General features: G+C 37.7%; 1 protein-coding gene across 1 annotated transcript in view; it reads right to left on the bottom strand.

Moving 5' to 3' along the window:
- Positions 1 to 361: 361 nt before the first annotated feature.
- BARD1 (BRCA1 associated RING domain 1) overlaps positions 362 to 27,248 on the bottom strand; it is a 79,825-nt gene continuing 52,938 nt past the window's right edge. The window contains exons 7-11 of the mRNA XM_046018028.1: positions 21,925 to 22,033; positions 15,635 to 15,767; positions 14,994 to 15,086; positions 3,682 to 3,779; positions 362 to 2,629 (exon numbers count right to left, since the gene is read on the bottom strand). Coding sequence (XP_045873984.1) covers positions 2,297 to 2,629; positions 3,682 to 3,779; positions 14,994 to 15,086; positions 15,635 to 15,767; positions 21,925 to 22,033 — 766 coding nt within the window. The 3' untranslated portion in view covers positions 362 to 2,296. The remainder of the gene's footprint in view (positions 2,630 to 3,681; positions 3,780 to 14,993; positions 15,087 to 15,634; positions 15,768 to 21,924; positions 22,034 to 27,248) is intronic.

Consider the following 27,248-nt stretch of genomic DNA (forward strand, 5'->3'; position numbering starts at 1 on the left):
AGCAGCCATGTGATGCTGTGGACAGGCGGACGACCCTCTGGCTCTAATGGAATGATGAAGGAATCACTGTGTAGTCACTGACCCTCCTAATGATGATTCCAAACTATCAAGGTTACATTGTACTCAGACAATTTATTTAAGGTGGTAAAGTATCTAATATAGTTAAGAACTATTTCTATCCAAAATTAACTACAATGTGTTAAGTGTTCCAAAAGATAAGCTTTTGTTAGCTCAAAGGTCTCCTCCCACTCTTACTGAGTCTCACTCTTCAATAGTCCAAAATAAAAGTAAACCACTTCTATAAGAAGACACAGAAATACAGAAACACAAATAACTTTAATGATTTATAGTCAAGAAAAGGGAAGCTTGAATCTGTGATTGAAAAATGAAAAGTTACAAGCATATCTACACAGAAATTACAAGGTTCAAGAGCTTAACATCAACCAACTGCTGTAAAAATAAAGGTTTAAAGAAACACAAAATAAAACCGCTTAATAGTGGGGGACAATGAGGGAAGGGGTATAAACCAAGAAAATGAATAGAGGCCAGGCAGCAACTCCCGAATTTGTTTTACAAACAGGGGTCCACATCAGAGGAATAGACACAAACCTGTCTAGGAATGTGACTGATGAGAGAACAGAGAGTGACCACAAGTAAGTTATAAATCAAAAATGACAACCGAAATCCCAGAGAGCTCTGAATTATTTAATCCAGACATTATCTAACCCCTCAGATTTGCTTGGGGCTCTGGTGTTCGTCATTCTCCATTAGAATGGGACAAACACATTATTGGTTGGAGGGGGCTGCAGAGCTAATCCACCTGTGAGGGTTAGGGTCCACAGTGTATCAGTGTGCTTATATAATGCGTTTCTTGATATGGAAACGTGACATGTCACGTGACATGTCAAGAAAGAACTACAGTAAGATTTATTTTGAAATAATCAACAGAATTTCAAACTTAGAAATAAATGAATCTCACTGTGTTCCTTCACTTCAGACTCTCATCTGGTACTTCACAAATCTCCAGCCTCAGGGACCAAACCTGGTAGGTCCCACAGTGTCTCCCTTCCCATGTTTCAGAAGTATATTCAGTTTCTAGGAAGACTTATTAAAGAATTCCTCTTACAAATATTTTTAAATGAGCTAATTTATCTTGTCGATTCATTCACAAACATGAACACTCCAATCAGAGTAACCTCCCCAGGACTCCCCAGGCTCGGGCATGTCTCCTATTCTGCAGCCCTGCCAGTCATGGATTAGGAGCCCTTCCTACTCCAGCGTTCAGACTTATTGTGATAGCCTTTTATACCACCTGGACAAAATCTGTTCTAATCAGATAATCCCCAATTTCTGCCTCCACAGCAATCTAAAAATGGAAAATAAAAAGCTTCACAAAAAAAGAAATTAAGACCTTCCAAAACAATTATTTTAGCAATATGTAGTGAGGTCTACCAGCAAAAGGACTGGCCCCTAATTTAATTAACATCTGATGGACAATTTACTAATCTGGTGAGACCTAAGGAATACTGATACTAAAATGTGTTACAGAAAATGCTCAACGTATATATACATATACTGTAGATAATAAACAGTCACAAATTGATAATTAACTGTAAGTAAATATATACAATAAAAATAGGTACCATGAGTCCAATGTTGATTTTCACCACCAAGGAAAAATGCTATGGTTTAAATCATGATTTCTTGATGACTACATATGATAAAAAGCGATAAAAACGTAGGAACTGACATCCACGTAAATTTCAAGAAACTAAACACAATGCAAGATGAAGACAATTGTAGACAGGAGAATTTAACACCTATGGTGGTACATTCAGACCAGGTACTCTACTACAATAAAGCCAGAATCAGTTATTTGACAATATTCTTTGTTTACTAAGGATGGCAAGTACTTTTGCTCATGGCAAGCGTGGACTGTTTTCATCAAAGAACATTAAAAGGCTGAGATAGTAACGATACTGCTTGTATTTAAACCAATAGTTCTGATACTCTCTCATTAATCTTTGATAGCTGATTATTTGAATAAAAAGACATGATGAATCAAAACATACACCAGTTTTAAAAAGAAAAATCCTTCAAAGCAATCTCAGCATCTAAATGATAAACAGAGAACAAATCCCAATTCTGGCATGTTTTGTTTTGTTTTTTTAATTCAAGGAAAAAGTATGTATGAACGAAGCCTACTATTTATAAAAACGTGAATGATCGAAACAGTGCAATGGCTGGGTTCTCACACCATGTGAGTTCAATGTGAAACGTTCACCTGGTGCAATATTCAGCTGTCAAGAGGGAGCAGCTCAAAGGACATCACACAATCGATAAACCAGCTGGAAGGAGCCATCCAGACTTTGCCCTGCCGAACCCTCTCCGGGCGATGATTAGACAAATCTTCATAGATGATATACTGTGTGCAGAAGCGCTGATCGGAGTCCGGTCTCGCATGATACGCAACCGTATTGATGGTCTGAGTCACGTCACTGTCTGGCTTGGGCTTTCTACTGAGGACCTGGCCCCCAGCTGCAGCGACAAGCTTAATAAGGTTGTCCTTTGGATGGTGTTTGAAGGTTCCCCCAAAATAGAAGTAACATCCATCAAACAGCTTTGGCAACTGAAATAACAAGAAAAGGCTTGTTAAAAGCAGATCAAAATATTTTAAAACACTGAATATGAATGAGGAAAATAAAGATAAATAGTCATGAGCTGTTATGAAGCTGCTAGGATAAACTGTATTTCAAGTACATTATTTAGGTCAAGAAATACTTGTGTATTTATAGGTTTCCTAGTTATAATTTCTCTCCTAAAACTCAGTCACTATCTCAGGAACTTCACTCTCCTCAGATTTTAGGTGTTAGGTGGAGTGTGTATGTTTCTGATCCACACACACATTTTAAAAAGCAAACAGAAATTGCTCATCAGACTTTATCAGAATGTTATCACATTTGAGGGACTCAAAGTCCACAAACTCCTAGGGGATCTGAAATGTGCTTCAGGGATACGCAGCTACAATTAATAAAATTATACGAGTAACATCACTTCTGTGGATCTTGATCCAGTTCTGTCCATCCTTACTCAGGTCCCTATGTGTGACCAACCTTGAATCTCGAGGACAGCCCCAGTGGGCATGTGGCCTCCAAGGTTCCAGATACATCTTCCCTGGGGTCCAATATACTATGAAGGCATGGTCAGGCATCCAATTAGCTATGAAACACAGCACTTTGTGTGTTATGAAAAAAAAGTTCCACAACTGCCTTTTATGAAAAGTTTTCTTCGTCCTTTCTAATACATATACACACACGGATAATGGAGTATTATCCATTAAATCTGCAACATGTGACAATCCAGACATATGGGAACTAAATCCAAGCAGCAGCCATAATCCTCTTTCAAGTTACTCTCTGTATCTGAGACTTATCTCAGATTCAGAAAGGCTTATGGGAAGAAGGTTCAAGATGCCAACAATCCATTAACAGTATGAAATTATCACCTTCTGGATTTTACTGCTCATTGCCATCATCTCTCAGAATCAAGTGCTTGAAACAAGCACAATTAAAATTTTAATCAGTCACCTGTACTTGTTGAAAGGGCAAGAGACGTTTTTCCTGATGGTGATACTATTAAATTACAATAAGACCAACGAAAGTAGTATCAAAACACAAATACCAGCTGCTCCTTGTTGAGCCTGCTTCGCTGTGGTCCTTCAGGAATCTCATATTTTTCCTCCCGTTCACATGCTTTTCTCTGGAGACATGCTTTCACCCCTAATAAAAAATAAGGATAAAAGCAAAGTAAGTATCAAGTGAGTATTTGTTTCTCACTGAAACAAGTAATTGACCTAGGTGATGTGTTGTAACTATTGTGAAACAGAAAAGAAATCTTACTTATGCTAAAACAAAATGGTAATAAAAATGGTTTTCCACATAAAGAAAATATAAGAAATCTTTCCTTCAGAGAACTGAGCAATGAAGTGCACTGAACACTAATTTTAGTTTCTCTTCTGAAAACCTAAATCAATATGCTATTTCACACGCAAATATTTATAGCAATGACGAAAAGGACGGTGGATAAAAAGTCCCTCATTTAGTTCAGCCCACAGTGATTTCAACTTGAGGGCTGATCTCCTGCGCTCCTCATTTCCACAGTCCTGGGTCTAACCTCCTGTTAAGACTCTACAGTGAGCCGACAGAAGGAAAAGTGCTTCAGCCCACAGAGCCTCGCTCAGCCGGCCACCCAGCAGAGACTCGAGAGTGCTTGTTAAATGTTAAGCAGAGCTTGGGACTCGCTTGGAATTTGACAGGTACACAGCAGAAGTCTCTAGTCTAGAGATGACTTGGTGAATATTTCAAATGCTTTAGAGCTGCTTCAATAGAGATGTTCCAAGATACTGCTGAATATAGAAAAGTCGCGAGATTTTAACAACTCTATTCTCCATGTCTCCAGAAGCAGAGCTTTGTCAAGAGACTGAATTTTTTCTTAACTTGGGACTGTTAATGCATACTCAAATTCAACACTCCACCTTGGGATAGCTGTAATTCCTTATCATGTGATTCTTAATTTGTTAATTTTGCTTATGTTTTGGTATCCCTTTCTTCCAATTTTTTTTTAAAGATTTTTATTTATTTATTTGACAGATGGAGATTGCAAGTAGGCAGAGGAGATAGGCAGAGAGAGAGGAGGAAGCAGGCTCCCCGCTGAGCAGAGAGCCTGATGTGGGGCTCGATCCCAGGACCCTGGGACCACGACCTGAGCCGAAGGCAGAGGCTTTAACCCACTGAGCCACCCAGGCGCCCCACCTCCAATGTTTTTAATACAAAAACCGTATTTAGCCAAGTTTGTTATGCTGAACTTCTGAATATTATTCTAACTTATCATAAACACAATCATTCTGTAAAATTGCTGGGTTTCTACATGTAATGAAAACTGCATCTTAAAAATATAATTTTTAATAACTGCCCACTGAGTAAAAAACTGTCTTTCTAATGAACCTAATATTAAAATACATACATATACTGAAAATGAGTCTCAATATTTTTGAGTAGGTCTAAGTATCATACCAGAAACAATGCCAGTGTGTGTACATTGCATCATACACTGTTTCTAATATTAAAAACCAACCTAAAAAAATTAGCAATCCAGCTCAATCAACTCATTATTTTACATGTAATTTCTTCTTTTTACTTTTTATCACTTAAGCATGTAGTCCCCTTCCTAAATCTCCTTTCCTAACGACACTCGCAGAGCATTCCTGCCAGTATCTTTAGATGAATGAACATGACAGCATATAAAGCCAAGGACTGAATACTCCTGTAACGACTGTAAGAAATGAAGAGCAAATGTCTTCATTACAGAATAAAATGCGCTGGGCTTATGCTTGCTGCTTATCCATTTTACAAATTCATTTGGTTGATTATTTAAAGAAAATAATTTTAAAAAACCATGCTTTAAAAAAATATATTAAAACGGTATCTATCGATCCTGGTGATATGCTGGCATTAGCGTCAGTCACCAGATACAGAAACGAGAGAAGTGTAGCATCTGGCAGTCACAGTTAGGGCAGCAGTTCCATGGGAAGACGCCAGCGCTTCTACTGCGTGACTGCCTCAAGTCATAAAATGTACAGCTTTATAGCAGTTGTTCAATAAATTTCTATAGAGTAAGAAAGAAAAATCCGGTGCTCTAATTAGTGCTTTGAATTAAGAATACATTCTTCTGACATTCTCTTATTCTAAGCAACAATCTGCCAACTCTGTGCCACTTCATTACCAAGAAGAAAGAAAATAAAGCATTTTTCCCTCTGAAAGTTAAGGAACAGTGTGTAGGTCTTTAATAACAAGCTTGAATGGTGGGTAAGTGTTCTGGTGTTCTGTTAGTTGCTGTCATAGCACAGAAAACATCAAGAAGTTTTTGAAACTTTAGGAGTGACCTCATCTACTCCAAGGGTTGTAATTTCAATGCCCACAAGGGCAAAATGTGTTACGTAAACATATAAGGAACACGATTTCCAGGGCCAGGAAATCATGGCGACTGTAACCAATAGGAAAATGAACATCATACATAAAGACACAAAACGTAAGGGAAAAAAAAGACACAAAACAGAAATGGTTTACTGGACTGAGCTGTCCACGTAAACTGTATTTGCTTTGGCCCTTAGACTACCAATCTGAAACGCCTGATGCTTCATCTAATCAATCTCTTCATTTCAGATAAGAAACTTAAGTCTTTTTTTTTTTTAAAAAATTCTAATTATTTATTTATTTGAGAGAGCAAAAGCAGAAGCGGGGGAGGGGCCGAGGGAGAAGGAGAAGCAGACTCTGCAGACTCTGAGCAGGGACCTGACCTGCGACTGGATTCCAGGAGCCCAGGATGGTGACTTGAACTGAAGGCAGATGCTTAACCAAATGAGCCACCTTGGTGCCCTGAAACTTAAGTGTTAAGATATCTAGGCAGTATTCTCAGTGACACAACTAAGAACAAAAACTCAGGTATCTTTAACTCGTAGATCAGTTTTTTAATCTTTATCCTTCTTTAATCTTTATTCTTTATTTTATTAAAAACTAAAGCATCTAAGGAAATGTCAGGCATTCTCTACTCAGATTTAACATATTGTACCCTTCTTACAATAAGTCCTATAGCCACTTAATAGACAACTAAATAGAAGGATCTTCATTTTTAAGAGATTAACAAAAAAGTGTACCAAATGACAAAAACTGGTGACTGCCGTGGGGAGAGGAGGTGTGGGAAGAACAATGCATTTGACTTTGTCTTAGTGAATCATTAAGTTTATTGCTACTCTTTCTCAATACTTACTTATTGACATTTATGAAAATTACATGTCAATTCATATCAATCTTCTAGTGAACCTCTTTTGAGATAAACCAACTACCTTGATCTACTAGACAAGTTAAAAAAAAAAGAAGAAAAGGATAAGATTCTTTCTTCCTTTCTTTTTAAGATTTATTTATTTGACAGAAACAGCAAGAGAGGGAACACAAGCATTGGGGGGTGGAGTGGTAGAGGGAGAGGAAGGCTTCCCGCAGGGCAGAGAGCAGAGAGCCCAGTGTGGGGCTGGATCCCAGGACCTGAATCTGAGCCCAAGGCAGCGGATTAAGGGCTGAGCCACCCAGGCGCCCGGAAGAGAATAAGATGCTTTAAAATAAACTTGCAGCAATTTAAATGTGATACATTAACATCATCAATGGACTTGAAGGAATCTACCAGACAAAACATTATCAAATTAACAAGTCGAGATAATGGATGGTATTTTAAGATTTTATTTACTCAATGGAAGTTAAGCAAACTGTAGCAAGAAAATTCCTAAATCTATCTCCCATGTTAAACAAAATATCAGAACTTTCATAACATTCATTGACATAAAGTAATCCAAAGTAAATTTATACTATAATCCTTAGTCTCTATATGTACATCGATTTTAAAATAGGCCATTTTCCACCAAATAAAAGACACTTCTTAGGGTGCCTGGGTGGCTCAGTGGGTTAAAGCCTCTGCCTTCGGCTCAGGTCATGGTCTCAGGCTCCTGGGATGGAGCCCCACATCGGGCTCTCTGCTTAGTGGGGAGCCTGATTCCCCCACTCTCTCTGCCTGCCTCTCTGCCTACTTGTGATCTCTCTCTGCCTGTCAAATACATGAATAAAATCTTAAAAAAAAAAAAAGACACTTCTTAAAGCTTAACCAAAAAATGTTTTGTTTGTAATATTTATTTACTAAAGTTGGTATTATTCCATCATCAGACACTAAAACAGCTTAGCAGAAAGATGGATACTTATTCTCTCTTTTGAAGAAGTCAGAAGCATATGCAAGACCACTTACTGGCTTTTCAGCTAATAATTTCCAAACTAAAATGACTTTAAATGAACAGGCTATGTTATTTATGTAAATACAGATTTCTACATATGCCAGAATGATATATACATTAAAATGTATGGAGCCACTATCCTTATAAAAAGTTCATATCCTTTCTTCCTTTTTACGTGTTCCATTATGTTTTGAGATTTTGACTGATGCTATCACTTTGCGAAATATAGGAATAAATTACCTCTTTTATTAAAATTCAGAGATTCTTTTAGCCCACATATATTCCTGATCATGTCTACCACTTCAGGTAATCTTTCCTTTGGCCCTGATTTATTACTTTTTTACATATAGGAAGCAGCCCAATTCCCAAAGTACTGCTTAACTCAAAGTCATTAAAAGTAGCTCTGGCTACCTTAGCAAAGCCTGGAATTTTTGCATACTAATGCAGCTTATGAATACTGGGCTACAATAATTTTTTAAAAAGAAGCTTGTACTATACAGAAAGATATTCCTTTATCTTAAATCTCTAGTAACCACTCTTACCTCCTACACCTCGTAATAGCACATATATCAAAGAATGTGTATTTTCATGAACTGATGATGATGTTTGTGAATCTATACTAAGCTTAACCACTTTTTTCTAGTTTTAGAAGGGAAAATCTAATTTTAAATCATGGTAATGGGAAGGAGTAGGAAAGCCAGTTCCTAAATCCATAGTTATATACAAATGATTATAAAATACAATGAAGACAGGATAAAGCTTTAAAATGGAAATCTATTAAATGTCCAAAGTGGGAAACTACCCTTCCACAGAAGGCCACAGAATCTGCTCACTTTTGTCAAAACCTAGAGCAGTAAATAAACTCCTATTTTAAAGAACTGCTATTTTTCTGGAGTCACTGGCTATCCGTAACTGGAAGCACTGAAAATCAGAATTAAATATCACTCTCAGCCAACACCTAAGTCCTAAATAAGTAAAAATACAGAATCAAATATCATTCTATGTCAAAATCAAAAGTCCTAATAAATATATCATTGATCCAAACCAGGCACTTACGAAGTTCAAAGTAACGGCATATTAGTAAAACAGACATTGAGAAATTCCCCCTCTGACTCTATTAAAAATGAATATCCAAGCTGTACAAATAAAATAATTTATTTTTTAAGTGCTTTTCTATTGGACTTTTTAGGGGAAAAAGCTATGATATTACTAAACTTCAGAAAAAAGAAACTCATCACAGGAAAACTTTCACAACAGTGACAAAAACAATGGAAAAACAACTTACACTCTCCCTGCAATTTCTGAAAACCTGGCACTGGTACAAGAAATAAGCCCAATATTATGAAATGCCACAGTATAGAGTACAAGGACAAGGAAATGAAGAATGAAAATATAAAATAAAAGCTAAATGTTTCACTCATGCCATCATAAACTTCTAGACTAGGGATATCAGAGAAAATGCTATCACAGATCATTAAACTTTGTAATTCTATATAAATACCTTTAACAACTGGTTATTTCTGGCTACTTTTTAAGCTACTATTCCAATTACAAACATATTTATATATAATAACATATATCTTCATAGGACAGTATGCTGAATTTATTTTATTCAATGCATATTGAAAAGCAGATCAAATTCTACCACAAAAATATATTACATGCTGTATTGGGGTGGCTGGGTGGCTCAGTCGGTTGAGTGTCTGACTCTCGACTAGCTCAGGTCATGGCCTCAGGGCCATGATCTCGAGGTCATGAGATCAAACCCTGCCTCAGGCTCTGCACTCAGCCAGGGTCTGCTTGAGATTCTCTCTCCCTCTCCCTCTGCCCTTTCCCCTGCTCACACATACTCTCTCTAAAATAAATAAATATATCTTTAAGTATTTAGATATATATTACAGGCTGTATCACAAGATTTTATCAGGCAAAATGTGGGTATCAATTCTAAAACCTCATATTATGAATAATACCAATATCCCCTTTTTATTTTTTTAAGGATTTTATTTATTTATTTGAGAGAGAGAGCATGAGCGAGCACGTACAAGCAAGGGGAACAGCACAGGGAGAAGGAGAAGCAGACTCCCCACTGAGCAGGGAGCCCGATGTGGGGCTCGACCCATAACCCTGAGATCATGACCTGAGCCGATGGCAGGTGCTTACCTGGCTGAGCCTCCCAGGTGCTCCCAAATAATCCGCTTTTTTAGAGTTGTGGTTAAAGACTAAACTTCTTTCCTTTTTTTAAACATTCAAAATTTTTCCTTAATATAATAATTTAAAAACTCATACTTGGCGTTCTTTAGTCATATATTTAAATTTTAAATAGGTACATCAGAATTTCTGTTTTGACTGGTAGAATATCATCACAATAAAACATACCTGCTAGGTCTACAGAACTATACCCAAAAGACTGGGTATATCTGACTGCAGCAAAGTACACACACGTGTTAATTTCCATATAAAGACTGAAGCCCTTGTCTAGCCAATTCATCTTTGGAAAGTTCCAAAAGAAGACAAACTTTCTAAATGTCATGACAGCTTGAGAAGCTGAGTTTCTTCCTAGAGCACCTGGATTTCATTTAAAAGACACATGGGGTGTTTTCGTTTTTGTTTTTGTTTTTCAGAGAGAGAGAAAGAGCAAGCAGGGGGAGGGGCAAAGAGAAGGGGAGAGAGAGAATCTCAAGCCGACTCCACACTGGGCACAGAGCCTGATGCATGAGCAGGAGCTCCATCTCACAACCCTGAGACTACGGCCCAAGGTGAAATCGAGTCAGATGCTTAACTGACTGAGACACAAGGCGCCCCAGACACACATCGTTTTTTTTAAATGTCACGAAACAGGCCTCTGCCTATCAATCCACCTGTGTTTTCTCTTGACTGTCCTTCGCCTGTCATTCACACATTTAAATAATGTTAAAAGTGAAGAGATAATTGTTTTATGCTTTTTAAAAATTTCAACAATCCTGTTTTTTATAATACTTTTCGTCTTAAAAGTTATCACATAAAAATATAAAGTTTTTCAGAGAATATAATTTAAACTTTTCTTAATTATTTCTGATTTAAGGTTATCCCCCCTATGTCCTGCTATTGGGAATAACAATGAAAATAACTTTTTTCTTTCTTCTGTATTTCTTGCTTAGGACAAATCCTCAGAAGTGGGACTATTAGATTAAAAGACTTTTTTTTTTTTTAAATAATTCCTACAGAATCTTTTGTGAAGGATTTCAGTAAACATGAAGTTGCCTATCAATTTTAGTTGATAGAAATGCTTTGGTGTATTTATTTTCTTAGAAATTAGCAAACTTTAAATAGAACTAAATAGATTCTATTCTATTTTATTGAATAGAATAAAATTTGAAGAACATATTTAAGTATAAGTCTGTTAGCCTAAATATAAGGTTATTTATAATATGAGAGGATAATGATTGTCTTTTAGGTTCCATCCTCCTCAACTAAAACAGAAACAAAAAAAAAACCATCCTATTTGGCACTTCCTCACCTCAAAGACACTAGTCTAGAGTAAAATATTTGGCACATTCCCATGGCAATGCCCTTGGGTGCTAAGGACTTTCAAAACTTCTCCAGCAGCTAAACTTAGAGGAGAATGGGGAAGAAGGAGAGATTATTAAAGAAAAGATGACAGCCATCTGCTCTCCTCTTCACATTGAGATGAGAAGTGAAGAGGCAGAATTTAAAAAAAAAAAAAAAAAAAAAGTCAGGCTAGAGGAAAATTCTGAAAGCAGTGTACTAAGAGGAAAGGTCAATAGAAGATACGTCCTCTTTTTGAAGGCTAGTTTACATCTTTAGGATGTAGTTCCATCATATTCACAGTCTACAAGGTGAATAAAAATCACTTATCATGTATCTTCTATTTTTTCATTCTAGTCATGTCTTTTAGTTACCCAGATTCACCCTTGTACGATGATGGTTCTAAGTTGCATGTGAGGAATTAGCACCAGAACCAGGACTTAAGCAGGAGCTCAGCTTTACATTTAATCTTAAAGGCATTTTCCAACTGTTATCTCCCATTTCTGTAAAATAAGTATAAAATAAATACGATGAAACAAATGGCTGGCACAATAATTTAAGTAGAGCCTCGGCTCAGAATCTCCACTGGTGTGTCCATTAACTGTGACATTGTAATATACTCTTCACATACAATGTGGGAAAATAAGAGACAGTAACCAATTAAGACAAAACATGGTTAAACAGAGAATTTCCAATAGCTAAACTTAGAGAACTATAATTCTCTTCTGTTAATTTGTTTAAATTCATTTGATTTGTTACATTATTTTGGTAATTATCTGCAGAGAAAAGTTTAGATAGAATTTCATCTTGAATCTACTTGGCTTATGGAATGTTCCATGAAAAGATAATACTGAAGTTTCCATGTAGTTAAACAAGTCAAGATTTTGTCTACTGGCAAGCTAACTTCTATCTTCAACCACAAGACCTACTTTTAATAAATCATAAATCTTTACAATTAATTTTGAAAGCTTTGGTCCATCTCATGTTTCTTCAATACACATGTTTGTTTCAGAAAGTTCTGAACAGATCCAAACATTTTTAAAAAAGCAAACTGACATGTCTGATACAAAAAAAACAACGAAGTGAGAAATATATATTAAGACAGAAGGTATTTGCAGTTTCTTGTCTTCTCTTGATAAACCCAGTGACTATTTACAGTAATTGCCCCAAACCCTGACCCTATTTCTCTCTGGATTCTTTGTTAGAAAGTACGAGGATATGAACTTTTAAAGAGATGTCATACGACAAGGGCACTGGGTGGCTCAGTGGGTTAAGCATCTGCCTTCGGCTCAGGTCATGATCAAAGGGTCCTGGGATGAAACCATGTGGGGCTCCCACTCAGCAGGGAACCTGCTTCTTCCTCTCCCTCTTCCTCTGCCTGCTGCTCTGCCTACTTGTGCCCCCCACCCCTGTCCGTGTGTCTAATAAATAAATAAATAAATAAATCGTTTAAAAATAAAAAATTTAAAAAATTAAAAGGAAAAAAAAGAGATTCCACACATCCTTTATCCTACAGAACTATGGACACTGGAGGGTGTTATTCACCACTGAGAGCATCCCCAAATAGCACACTACTGAGTCAGCTTGAGTCCATCGTGATTCTATAAAAATGACAGGCCAAGCCATTAAAATGATAAAACTTCCATTTCCTAAAGAAGGCAGATTTTATGGAAATGAATCACGTAGCCTGTATATTTAACCAGGTACAAGTTAAGCATATTCACAAGCACAAGACTTAAACTGGCAATGCCTTAACATTCAAAATTTCACATGCCTTCTTTATTGTTAAGACTTTGTTATTACGAAAATCTGTTCCTTCCCGTAACCACTGGCAAAGCCTCTGGAGTAGGTTCGGTAAAACAGCATCTACAGTCATGAAACCAAACGTTTTAAACACTGAGACCTAGTAAGACTTAGCACAGATTTAAAAGGAAAAAGAAATTCAAAAGAAAGAATGACACAGAAAGGGAAACTTTTTTTTTTTCTATGTACATAATCAGTCAGTCCGACTGCTTATCATACTCCTTGAACTGGTGGTCATAACCAGGCCAGACTCATCACAGATAGGATGAGCAGAGATGAGTGACAGTGCTGGTCACAGACTTAGCTGGATCTGACCCAGCGGTGGAGACGGGCCTCACAAGGACAGTGGTAGCTGCATTTAAAAAGGACATGAATACCAAGTACTAAAGGGAAACTGTTCTACAAACCAAATTATTTTAAACTAGAGATCAAATTAATAACACAATTAAGATCTTGATAAATCAAGTATTCCTACCATAAAAACTTCAAAGCACAAAGCCATAACATGGAGTTTTTAAAAACTAATTCTAATCCAATCTTTGCTTCCTAAAAAGAACATTCCATTAAAAATACTGGTTATCCTTTATTAACTTTTTAATTTGGAATAATTAATCAGAGGAAGATACACAGAAATGTGCGGGGAAGTCCCATGAGCCCTTCTTCCGGTGTCCAATCTAACTCCCTATACGCAGTTAGAGCACAGGATCAAAACCAAGAATTTGACACAAACACAATCCATTGAGCTTCTCCAGATTTCATCAGTTATACATGCGTTCCGGTCTGTGTGTGCATATAGGCACGCAGATCTGTACAATGCAATCACATATGTAGCCCTGTGCAATGTAACCACCACCAGGATCAAGATACTCACCCCCATCATCACAAGACCCCAGTGCACCCCTTTACTGCCATTATTCTCTTCTAAAAATTTGTTCAAAAAACAGGTATACCCACTGTCCAATTTTAGCCATTGTATGCAAAGCAGATACTTTAGCTAATGACGAATAGGAAATAACAGTGTATGAGCTTTTTTTCTGAAGTCCTAAGTGAATCCAAGGACAAGTAAAGCCAGTAAGCAGAGCAGGGAAGGAAAAAGGCAGTTCTCAGAGTAGTGGTGCTTGACCATCAACAAAGAAGCAGATAAGGACAATACATCTGTGGCAGAGGTGTGGTTAACAGCCGGTGTAATTGCTCCAAATCAGTTAGTACAAGGCAGTCTAAACTTCCAACAGTTTCCAAAAATATACTGGATCAGCTAAGAAAGCATACACAGTTTTTAGAAATCATAAAGCGAGGGGTGGCTGGATGGTTCAGGAGGTTAAGCATCTGACTCCTGGTTTCAGCTCAGGTCATGATCTTAGGTGGTGAGACTGAGCCCCAGGTCAGGCTCCACACTGGGCATGGAGCCTGCTTAAGATTCTCTCCCTCTCCCTCTATTCCTTTCCCACCCCTAAAAAAATATCATAAAACGAAAGCCTTAAACTATTTCTATCATGGTAGCATATTTTAAACATGTGTTTATTAAGTTAAATATATCGTAACATTGATATGTATTGCTTAAGCTTCAAAGTCTACTATATAATCCATTTATTCTTTATTAAAATAGTTCATAGTGTATTAAAAAAGACTTCAAAAAAGACTAAAAAGCACTTCTGTGGACACATCAAGAACATCTAAATGATACCAATATAAGAAGCTTTTTCAAAATGCAGTGACTAACCAGAGGTTAAAAAAAAAAAAAAGTTCCTTAAATAATTATAGGCAGTAGCGTACCATACAAAATGAAATTAGTCAACTTAATTCATTTTGTAGTTCTCCCAAGTCCAGTACTTACATTCAAATTTTAAGATCCAACATCCATTGAGAATCCCAAGCATACATTTTAGGGTACTTTGAACTGTATCCCCAGGAACAATGACATGAGTCACTAGAATACAAAAAAAAAAAAAAAAGAGAGAGAGAGAGAGAGAGAGAAACAAAGATATAAACCAAAATAATTCTCCAACTATTATAATCTGTACCTCATAATCTGGGTTCTCTTCAAAAGCAACAATCTTTATACTACTTTTTAAATTTAATATCATTCTCCATCCTGGCCAACAACATGAAAAATCAGATCATAAACCATGAAACTTAAAGCCATATTAGCAAACATATTTTTCTCTTATTTTCAAATTATAACTAAGAATTAAAGCGTTACATTGCACACAATTTATTTGTCATTAGTGAACTCAAAAGTTTGCCTTTCTGATGCAGTTCTGTCCTAAAATACGTGCAAAGCTTTAAACTTCATATTTCCTAACTAAATTAGACCTATAAGTAGTTTATAACTATAAACACATTTTCAACATATTACAAGATTCAAAGTACACTGCCAATCCCCAGTGGTTAAAACATATAAATTATCAAGGGAGGTCTACAAAGGGATTACTTATTTAAAATTTTTTTGAACCAAAGTAAGTATATAAATCTCACCTGTATTGTCAAATTCAGCACATTTTTTAGCCTTAAGAATTGCTGCAAGCTCGCTGAGCATTTTTTGTTGTTCTGAAGAAAGCCCACTGCCTATAAGCACAAGAGGTCCATCCCTACGCTGACCGGTGTTCATCTGTTAAGGGAGATACCACAGTGTTAAAATCATTTAAAGACTAGAGAAAGATAGTAAATGACTTGCACTTGATAGAAGCTTGAGTCTCTTATCTTCCTCTATCTAGTAATTCCCCACAATTTCCATCAAATTGTCACTCAGAGCCTTAATGCTCAATGCATTTTATTAGTCCTTTATTTTTTCCCCAATAAAACGCTATTTGGAATAGCAATCTAAATGCAGGGCATCTTGTTTTCTTGATACTGCATTGGATCTCTGTAGGATTTTACAACTTCATTCTGTCACCAGGAAGCCTTTTTTTTCTTAAGTAACCCAAAACACTAAAAAATATCAATTCCCTATCCCCCCTCCACTAAAGTTAAAACTCAATTTGGTCTTTTTATTTTAAACTGAGATTATGTGAAAAATCAAAGAACACTAAAGCTTCTAATCGCACTGAGCTCAAAAATCGAAAACAAACTCTTAACATCAAAACAGCTACCTACTAAAACAAAGAAAATAAAAAGAAACAAGGAAATGCAAAAGTTAGATCAGATTGGACTCTGAAAAACAACCTGAGGGTTTTGAAGGGTCAGGGGTGGGATGTTGGGGGAACAGGTGGTGGGTAATAGGGAGGGCACGTTTTGCATGGAGCACTGGGTGTTGTGCAAAAACAATGAATACTGTTACGCTGAAAAAATAAATAAAATGGAAAAAATAAATAAAAAAAAAAAGTTAGATCAGATTCACCAACAGTAATAACTCAACATAGCTCATGAAAAGGAAAGAACTGCTCTAAAAACGACCAATATTTTCACTTGAAGGGAAAGACACAGAACTTACACGAGACAAAGACAACAAAAATAAAGAGAAGACACCAATGGGTAGCATTTGAGATTAGAAGTGAAAGATTCGGGACGCCTGGGTCGCTCAGTTGGTTAACCCGCTGCCTTCGGCTCAGGTCACGATCCCGGCATCCTGGGATCGAGTCCACATCAGGCTCCTTGTTCGGCAGGGAGCCTGCTTCTTCCTCTGCCTGCTACTCTGTGTGCCTGTGCTCGCTCACTCGCTCTCTCTGACAAATAAATAAATAAAATCTTAAAAAAAAAAAAAAAAAGAAGAAGCAAAAGATTCAAAGAAACAATGAGATGGATAATGCCTCCAACACCAGCCAACAGAACTTAACGAATAGAACTGGAATGAGAGTTAGCCACAAGCTATCTGATACAAGACATTGATGCAATGACCCAGCAAAGAAGAAAAGAAAAAGCAAATCACCACCACTGTATTAGAGGATAAAAAGCCACACAGTACTGTAATTTTCAAATATAAGACATAGGGCCCTCTAACGTGTGTGACTTTATATGCAGAGGATTTTTCTGGATTGTCAAAAGCTCCAAAGAACACGAGTGAAACACTGAAGGTATGATCACTAGCACAGTTCAACAACTAGATTCAAGAAAGTTTGTATTTAAATATTCACTTTACACGTCAGAGTAGTGATGATTCAGTCTGATGCCCTACAGTGAAACATCTAAGTGGTTTAGCTACATCTATAAACAGATCGAACTCATTCACTGAAATCTATTGACGGATTCTACTACTTATTAAGCAAGTATGTATACAAGAATTTTTAAGAGATGTCTAAGACAAGTTTTTTTTAAATGGCAATATTTAGCACTTAAAAGTTCAGTTTCCTGAATTACTTATTTATATAAGGTTCAAGGGGTAAGGTTTTACTGGACAAGTTGGCACACACTTCTGTATATGTATCTTCCCTATTCTCTAACTTATAAGGTGATGTAACCATGCCTAACCTAAACTAAATATTCCTTAAGATGGAAATAGTGCGGTACACTTTATGGATCATTCAATCACTAAATAATAGTAAAAAATAGTAATTCAAAAATTATCGTTATAATTATACAAGTAAGTGCCACAAAAATAGCTCTAAATGCAACACATTACTTTCTAATTTATATAACTCTACTTGAGCTAAATGAGTTCTCTGCACAAAACACAAGAGTGGAAAGATATCAATTCTAAATATAGCATATGATACTATTTCCATCAACCCCAGAAAAAGCACCAAAGTGGGTCAAGCATTTTCCTATCATAGTTTCTACATTTGAATACAAAATAGAAACTGGCACTAATTTCTCATAGTTAAGAAATACTATTCAAAAAAAAAAAAAAAAAAAAACATAAAGCAAACGGCCATCAAAGCTACACATTTGATTTGGAACAGGAGGTGAGGGGTGGGCAAGGAATTTGGTTAGAATAAACAAAGATCTTAGAACCACGAGGTTCAAAAGATGTTGAGAAAATATCCCATGGGCTCAATACTTTGATTTTATAGATATTTGTTACTATCTAAAATGACATTAAATAAACTTTTTTTAAAAATATTTTATTTATTTGAGAGAGAGGAAGAGAGAAAGAGTGAGCACAAGCAGGAGGGAGGGCAGAGGGAGGGGGGAAAGCAGGCTCCGTGCTGAACAGGGAGCCTACCAGGGACCTACCAAGGGAGCTTGATCCCAGGACCCTGGGATCATGACCTGAGCTGAAGGCAGATGCTTAACCAACTGATCCACCCAGGTGTCCCATGTTGTCTCCATCTTCACTCTTGCATTGAAGCTCCAACTTAGCAGAGATCACAGTATCCCCAAGTGCCTGAAACACTTGACTGACAGATTCCAGACACCCAATAAGTATTTGTCAGATACGTGAACACATTTACCATCATGCCTGCATTGCTGTTTCTCTTAGAGCTGATAAACATTTCTCAATACCCATGCCATTCTCTTAAGGGCCTGAGATAAGGAGGTACATTCTAAGAAATCAAAGTTCAGAGTCTTGGGTCTGTTGCTATCTGGGCACTTGGCTGTGGAGATGTAAGAACAATGGAGGAAAAAATCCGATAAAATAAAAATACATTTGGCCAGATTAGTGGTATGGGAAAAGAAAGCCAGGTTGGGAGGACAGGAAGGCACTTTGCTACGTAAGCTATGGCAGTACAGAGCCCTGATAGGACTACCCCAGAGCTGGATGCCATGCGTACACCCAGCTCCTTGCAACTGTTCCTGGCAGAGAAGACAGCCAGCGTAGAGGACCTGGAATCGGAACGTGTTTGGTGGATTCAAGAAACAGTGAGGCAGCCCAACGTGGCTGAAAAAGAGGGAGTGAAAGGGAGTCTGGCAACAGCTGAGGGAAGAAATTCCAGAAAGACACAACCCTTTCAACTTAGGACTTCCGTCCACTATCTTTTCCTTAGCCAAGAACCTACCACCACGATAGTAAGTAAGGATATTCTCAGGCCACATCCATGTGACATGAGGAAAATATGTTTCTTACATTTAATAAAAACACAACAGTAACTGGACAGAACTGAGAGGAGGATAACCAATTTCCTCTTCTCTGAAGGACAGCCCCATTTTCACGCTCCAAGAATCCCATAATGACATCCTTATTTTTGACACATTTAAAACAATTCTTCTCCAGCTTTTCATAAAAGCAACACTGGCAAATGACAGCTTAGTTCTTAGTTCTATGTTCTGCCAGGAGAGACCAAGTCCAAATGAATAAAATAAATGCCAGTTTATTTTATCATATTAAGTGTGGTGGGACTGAAGGGGTACTGACCTAAGATATAAGAATTTCAAGTTCTAACTGATCCATTCAAATAAAAAAAAAAACAAAAAACTTACTTTTCTTTTTTTGTAATGGCTCCTCAACCAAGAGCAAATCAGACTAGGTTTCAGCTTTCTCATCTGTAAGCTAAGAAAATTAAACTGCTGATTTCTACTTTCTCTTTCAGTTCATTATCAACATTCCAGCTCAGTGCCCACTTGCAGAGCTGACATCCAGAAGGCAGGAGACAGCGAGTTCTCCGAGTACAAAAGTTATTGGCCGGCGACAGCACCTATGACCCTCTCCCGTACCTCAGCTCACCTCCTCATCCTCAACAACGGGATCAATCACTGTACCACTGCCCTCACTAGACAAGAAGTGCAGGGCCTCTGGGCACAAACCTCAACTCATCCCTCTCTCTCATCTTCGCCAGTCTTGTCAGTTGCAACGTGCCCACCACACCCCTCCTGAAAACCCCACTTCTTCTCTCCCTGCCCACATCACCCTACCCTGTCACTGCAGAGCTCTGACTATCACACAGCCTCGCACCCAGCCGGCCCACTCCGAGTGTCCTCTGCCCTGGAACTCACCGAGACTGCCCCACTGAGTAGGGCAGTCATGTCCAAACTCCTCCTCAGGGAACCCCAAAGCTTTTATGATCTGATCCCAACCGTGCTCTTGACCTCCGGTTCCTCTCTAATAATACACCTTGTGCTCCTCACGCTAAATCTAGTTTCTCAGATTTCAAAGGTCCTTTACGCCTCCTTGTCTTTCAGCTGTTGGTTCCTTAAATTTGGACTGCCATCCCCATTTTGTACACCTGGTCACAGTGCGGCACGCTCACTGGATCCCAGACCTCACTCCCTCCACACTACCAAAATCCCAGTGTTTACAGACATATCTGCTCTTCAAGGACTGACCCCGTCTTCAGACACAAGGTATATCAACACCAATTGTGTGACCAATTCTGACCAGTAAAAAGTAAGGGAAATCCAGGAGAAGGCTCCTGGGGAAGGTTTCAGACACCAGACACTGCCCCATGGACAACTGCAATCATCCTATAACCACTGAGGGGAGATTAGTGAGGACAAAGCCCTCAAGCTGAGGATGGTAATGCAGAAAGACAGAAAGAATTTGGGTCTCTGGAGCAACCATTTAATTGCTGAACTCACCAAGGAAAGCTCTCCTATACTGAGATTATCTTCATACAAAATAATACACTGCCTTGAGGCATCTGAGTCAATGTTTTTGTTATTTGCAGCCAACATTCTATTAGACACCTTGCTGAAACTTTTACAAGTTTACATGCCTTCTCTGTCACCTTCTCTGTGAAGCTCTTCTGATCCCTCCTGAAGTCAGCTTCTCCTTTCTCTATAAATCTATTGTACATTTTTATGGCTTCTATTATAAATTTACTACAGTACTTAATGAACTTTTTTCACATCTATAGTCCCCACTAAACCGTAAGTTCTTAAGGAATAAGCGTTCTTTCCACTTTCCAGCTTATAGCTCTTTCCTAAGCTACAGACACCAGCCTGTTCAACATGTTTGCTGCCTTAGAGGCATAAAATTGGCAGAGAATTACTGATTTCTTTCCCCACACCAGGAAACGGCACCGGCACCGGCCCCCACGGCTGAAGTCACACCAGCTCTATTTATCCACACTGCATACAGAATCCGTCAGAAAATGTGTTGCCATTAACTCAAAAATATACACTAAACCTCATCACTTCTCACAATCTCCACTCATTACCTCAATCCGGAGGATCATATCCCTTCTTGTCACAGTGCATTAGTCCTCCATAATCGTCCTGGTTCTGCTCTTGTCCCACCCGTCTCCTTCCTACAACGCAGCCAGAGTGAACTTTCTAAAACATACATCGAATCATGTCATTCCCTTGCTTTAATTCCTTTCAGTGGTTTCCATTACTCTTGGACACTGACTAGTAGCCAGCAAGTATGACCTTCTCTCTAACCTTCAAACACACCAAGCTCATCCCCAGAGGGACTACAGGGAACACTGTAGGGAACACTTGTCATCCAGAGAGATGTTCCCCTGGATGCCTCCTCCTCCTCGTTCAAGTTTCAAATCAAACAACAGCTCTCTGCAGGCCCTCCCCAAGGACACAGCTAACGTAGAGTCTTTCCTGGAGCCCTCAACCTCCACTCAGTTATACTCTACAAAATCTCCAAACCACACATTTATAAGTTCCTGAAATTATTTCATTTATATAGGCTTACATATTTACAGTCTTTCCCTTTCCTATCTCTCCTTACAATGTTAGCTCCTTGAGAATAAGGGCTCCATCCATCACACTGGTTGCAGTGTGAATGCTCCCTAAAACATACAGGGGGCTCCAAAAAATACTTGTTTGACTTATTCTGATTATAACTGTCTTTGAATTCACAATTCCTAATACAAAAGAAGTGTTCGATAATTGCTTGGTGATTGAAAGTAATGTGTTAACTGGAAATTTTCCTATTATGTTCCCTTCACAGCCAATTTCAATAAAAGACATACATTTCCCAAAGTCTAATCCATACTTACTACCGAGCAATGGCGAGTGGATGATGAGTCATTCTTCTCTGGTAGCAACAATAGTGATTTCATATTTTCACCGTCTGCATAATCCACAGGCCGCAAACCAAATATGTTACTGGCAAAAATAAGTGCAGATGGGTTTAAGTAAATAGAATGTGTGACTTGAATTTTAACTAAATGGATGCACCAGGGGAAGATTTCTTTTAACTTCCTTAATAATATACAACTTTTGGGGCGCCTGGGTGGCTCGGTGGGTTAAGCAGCCGCCTTCGGCTCAGGTCATGATCTCGGGGTCCTGGGATCGAGTCCCACATCGGGCTCTCTGCTCAGCAGGGAGCCTGCTTACCTCTCTCTCTCTCTCTGCCTGCCTCTCTATCTACTTGTGATCTCTCTCTGTCAAATAAATAAAAAATTAAAATTAAAAAAAAAAAATAATATACAACTTTTAGGGCGCCTGGGTGGCTCAGTGGTTAAGCCGCTGCCTTCGGCTCAGGTCATGATCTCAGGGTCCTGGGATCTAGCCCCGCATCGGGCTCTCTGCTCAGCAGGGAGCCTGCTTCCTTCCCCTCTCTCTGCCTGCCTCTCTGCCTACTTGTGATCTCTCTCTCTGTCAAATAAATAAATAAATCTTTAAAAAATAATAATAATAATAATATACAACTTTTACTAAAATAAATGACTCAGAATTCACACAAAGCATAAGGCTCAAGTATCCCAACCTGCTGAATTCAATGGAAAAAAGATGTGAAATTTCATTTGACATCAGACCATTCTAGGGAGTATTTTTAATTGAATAGGTTGTTACTTACACATGAATTTTTTTTTTACAACTCTGCATGCTTCTGTATTCATATTCACATTTATAATATAGCTTCATAATCATTAATCACCAAGGGAAAGATGCTTTCGAATGCAAATAAAAATAATTTACCATAGCTATTACAAGCTCTATATTCCATATAAACAAATGCAGAAATTAGATAAACACACAGGACAGACATTCAGATCTGCAGAAAGAAAAGCATGCCAGAGGACAAATAAATGAATAAAGCAGAGAGCAGGGCACTTTTAAAATTAACTTTAATATGTATGTACGTTGTATAGTAATCACATTCATCGAGAGAATCAACTGGTGGTTTGGGGAACAAGTGGACGCAGACTTCTCAGCATGTCCTAACTCACAAGTCACAGAATATGTTACACTGGAAGAGAATTCAGAAACAGTACAAATCTGCTATTTCCATAGATAAGAAAACAGAACAAAGTTCCAATGACTTGACTAAAGCTGTGTTTTTCTTGTGTATTCCAATGATGGTCAATATTGGCCATGATTCGTTTCTTTTGTCTACTCTTCCACTTCCTTACATATGGTTTCAGAATAATTTAAAATATACAAAATGTATTTTATTATGACAAAAAGTTTCCTAAAATGAGCATTTCTTTTATAAGCTTTTATGGTTTTTAAAATTGTGGTGTATCCAAGTAATGGCCTTTAAAGTGCATATGTACATGCAATGTGTTCAACAGGACACAAGACGTAAACATGGTACAATGGTACAATAAATGATAAACATGGTCCTTACACACAATACCGCTTTTTAAAACTATACTGAATGTACAGAAAAAGATCTGCAAGGGAACAGTGGAAGGAAGAGGAAAGAGGAAGGTGTCAACTCTGATGCTGTGTGAACGGCATAGAGATGAGGGACAGAAGCATCAATTTGGCTTGGAGACAAGGTCAGACCTTGGAGAAAGTGGTTTTGATGGCAGAGCAGGAAGAGATGGCTAGTGCATGAAGCAATAAACCACAGTAACTGTTTCTCTAGTGAGTGCTACTCATGACTATCAGTTTACTCATGGGATGTGCCCACAAATATCAATAAATTAGTACTCTCAGATTTCCCTTTACACCTAGGTTCAATAATTTGCAACCTTTCTGGGGCAACTGTCCTTCTCCAGCCAAGAACTGTATTGTGTTTCTGCTTTCTGGTTTACAACAAAGTGACAAGCTATTGTGCTGGACTTGGTGTCTTTCCAAATTCCCATACATTTAGAGCAGACAATCTCAGTTTATTTCAAAATGCAGCTGATTTCATCCATTATCCTTGATACTTCTTAATTCCATTCTCTTAAATTACTGTGCTTACTGGCCAAATAAACAATCCCCTCACACATATATTCTGCGAGTATGCCAATCAAAAGAGAAATCTGAGAGTATTAATCAATATTCTAGGTCTTAAACCACCAAGTACAAAAATGAATAATCAACAAAAAAGATATCACATTATATGGCATCAAAAAAAAATCACCGTGTACCAAAGGACTTTTTAAAAAAGACAACTGTAAATCTCATATTTCAAAGAAACAAAATGTCAGAGCCGAAGCAAGTACATTCATAAACAGTAACTACAGTAACTTGTTTTACACAGATAGGAGTAAGTCCACTATGACAACATTAAACAACGTCAATGAAAGTACTTCCCAAAAGTACCACGAGCAGCCAGTGGGCTTCAAAGAAAAAGTAACCAATAAAACAACTGTCTGAACAAGTGAGATGCTCCGACTATCTAAAGTTTTCCTTCATAAAACGGCTGGCAGGATTTTAGTTTACATTTCAAGTCCTTATACACAAAGCTCACTATCTCATACGGTTTTCAAACACACGCTTGGACGCTTCTGCTTATACACAGCCCGTTAAACCCTAAGCCCTCCTGTATTGCTAATAAACTGGAGAATGGCACAGACAAACGCTACAGATGGAAAGATACTCAGTTAAACCTCAGCCCCGCATCACAGGAGACGGAGCCTATTAAATCCTGTCATGTTTCTGCTCTGTTGTGGACCACTGAAATTTGAAATGAGGATCAAGTTTTTATGCAGCACCTTCAAAACCCCATAGCAAGAGGAGACAGGGCATACGTAAGATTTCTCCTTTATCACATGGGCACAAAAAGTCGCATGACTTTTTTTCCCCATAGTGATATATTTCAATGGACTAACACTTTCTTCAGACTTACTGTAAAAAACAAAACAAACAAATAAAAAAAAACGGTTTTAAATGTACATAATTAGGGGTGCTTGGGTGGCTCAGTCAGGTAAGCAACTGCTTCATGGCTTAGGCTCAGGCTGTAATCTCATGGGGCGGGGGAGTCTGCCTAAGATTCTCTCCCTCCTCGCAATGGCGCCTGCTCCCCCCTCCATCTCTTTCTCTCAAGTAAATAAATCTTTAAGCAAATAAATACATAAATAAAATGTACATACTTAGATTTATCTTCTTTTTTGCAAAACGGTAACATTTGGAAGAAAAGTCACATGTCATTACATGCACAGAAGACTATCAATGTGACTGATTATTAATTGAAGACAATGAGAATAACTTTGCTCACTAGGGTTCTTTCTGATTACTAAGACTAATGAGAAGAAGTTCTTGTTAAAGAGTTGAACTGTTGTGTTTAACACTGCAGCTTTATCCCAAAGGCAAGAGTTCAGAATACAGTATAACCCTTTAGTGTCCTTTTCACTCAAGAATATGGTAGAACCTGCCCACAGCAAGGCCCAAAAGAAGACTCACCACTCAAAAAAAAGGGGGGGGGGGCGGGGAGGAGGAGAGATGGACAAATTCAAATTTGCACATACACATACAGAGCATCCAGTCCCAAACACTCATGCAAAAAGGCATTTTTACTAATACTAAACCTATCGCTCATGACAGGCTACCAAGACAGTTCATGAATGAAATCCTTCATGAATTCTATAAAATTGCAAACACATAGACTTTAATTTTTCAAGTCACTTGGCTTGCTGTGAAGCAGGAAAGGCACAGAAATTCAAAAGAGCAACAATTTTTTAAGCTATGAAACAAATTATGTTATACCAGATTAATTTTTTAAAAAATTAACTAGGGCAGTGGGACAATTAATAGGTCCAATGGTCCACGTAATATTTTCTAATTACGAATTCTTACACCCTTGCAAAAAAAAAACTGTGTTAATGTCAGACCAAGTACCAAATTGTAAACTTTATACATCTCTTAAAAAAAAAAACATATGCTATTCTCCATATACTCAAAGTGGTTCTGATGGGATGAAGAATTTTTTTTTTATGTTTGTGGGGGATGAACTGAAGGCAAAAGAGGGCCAACCACTGAGGTTTTGACCAGTCACCAATATAAATATTCTCAGACAAAAATGAAGCACAGAAGATATGAACCTTTTAATCTGAGGTTGAAACAGAAGTCATTTTCCCTCTTGCATAATGGACTCTTATTTTAGTGCATAAGAAGTAAATTTCCCATGTAAAACATCAGTAAAATCAGAGTTAAGTGAATTAATACTGCACTTAAATGCAAAATTTATCTTTAAAAGTGGCAGAGTTTGCATAGCAGAAACCCAAAGCATGTAAGAAAGTATTCTAAGTGGAAAGTGATTTAAAAAACAGTATGGTGTTAGATTAACATTAAATCTAAACAAAAGATCAAGTCTGAAGTAGATACATATAACCTTCTACTATATAATTATAAAGACTTAGGGTCCCAAAATCTTGCAGTAGGAAATTCATAGTTCAGGATCATAGCCTCCACGAGGAAATACAGGACTGGGTAACTTCACTGGTGAATTTATCAAAGTCCTTGTGTTTTTAAATTAAACAGTGAAGATGGTAGATAATATGAATGATAGTACTGTATGTAGTTAATACCTAGTTACCTTGTCTTGCCTTATTTGTAGGTTTCAAGATTTCCCTGCACCAGTATTCAATGCTTTTAGATTTGCTTAGCTTTGCGATAAATCATATTCTATTCTTTCTTTTCCTATACCTGACCTTCCATCGGTATTCAGTGCCTAATTACATTTCTGAGTTGTTGACTCTCTCCATCTCCTAAACTTACAAAAAGATTGTTATTTTCACATTTTAAAAGTATTACTGGTGCCTGGGTGGCTCAGTGGGTTAAAGCCTCTGCCTTTGGCTCAGGTCATGATACCAGGGTCCTGGGATTGAGCCCTGCACTGGGCTCTCTGCTCAGCAAAGAGCCTGCTTCCCTTTCTCTCTCTCTGCCTGCCTCTCTGCCTAGTTGTGATCTCTGTCTGTCAAATAAATAAATAAAATATTAAAAAATACTAATAAAAGTATTACTAAAACAAATAGCTCTTGAGCCTTCTTTCCAAAATTTAAAGTCACATGGTCTTACTACCTTTTATGACAGCTTAATACCAGAACATATCAGAATATATAGCTTTCTAATCTAGATCCCTTAGTCCTCATATACAAGATTTGCTCTCTTCTAAAGACAACCAAAAATAATTCCAAGGCTGGATTTTTGTCTCAGATTTTCT

This window comes from Meles meles, chromosome 9, assembly GCF_922984935.1.
Source record: "Meles meles chromosome 9, mMelMel3.1 paternal haplotype, whole genome shotgun sequence".
Taxonomy (NCBI): Eukaryota; Metazoa; Chordata; class Mammalia; order Carnivora; family Mustelidae; genus Meles; species Meles meles.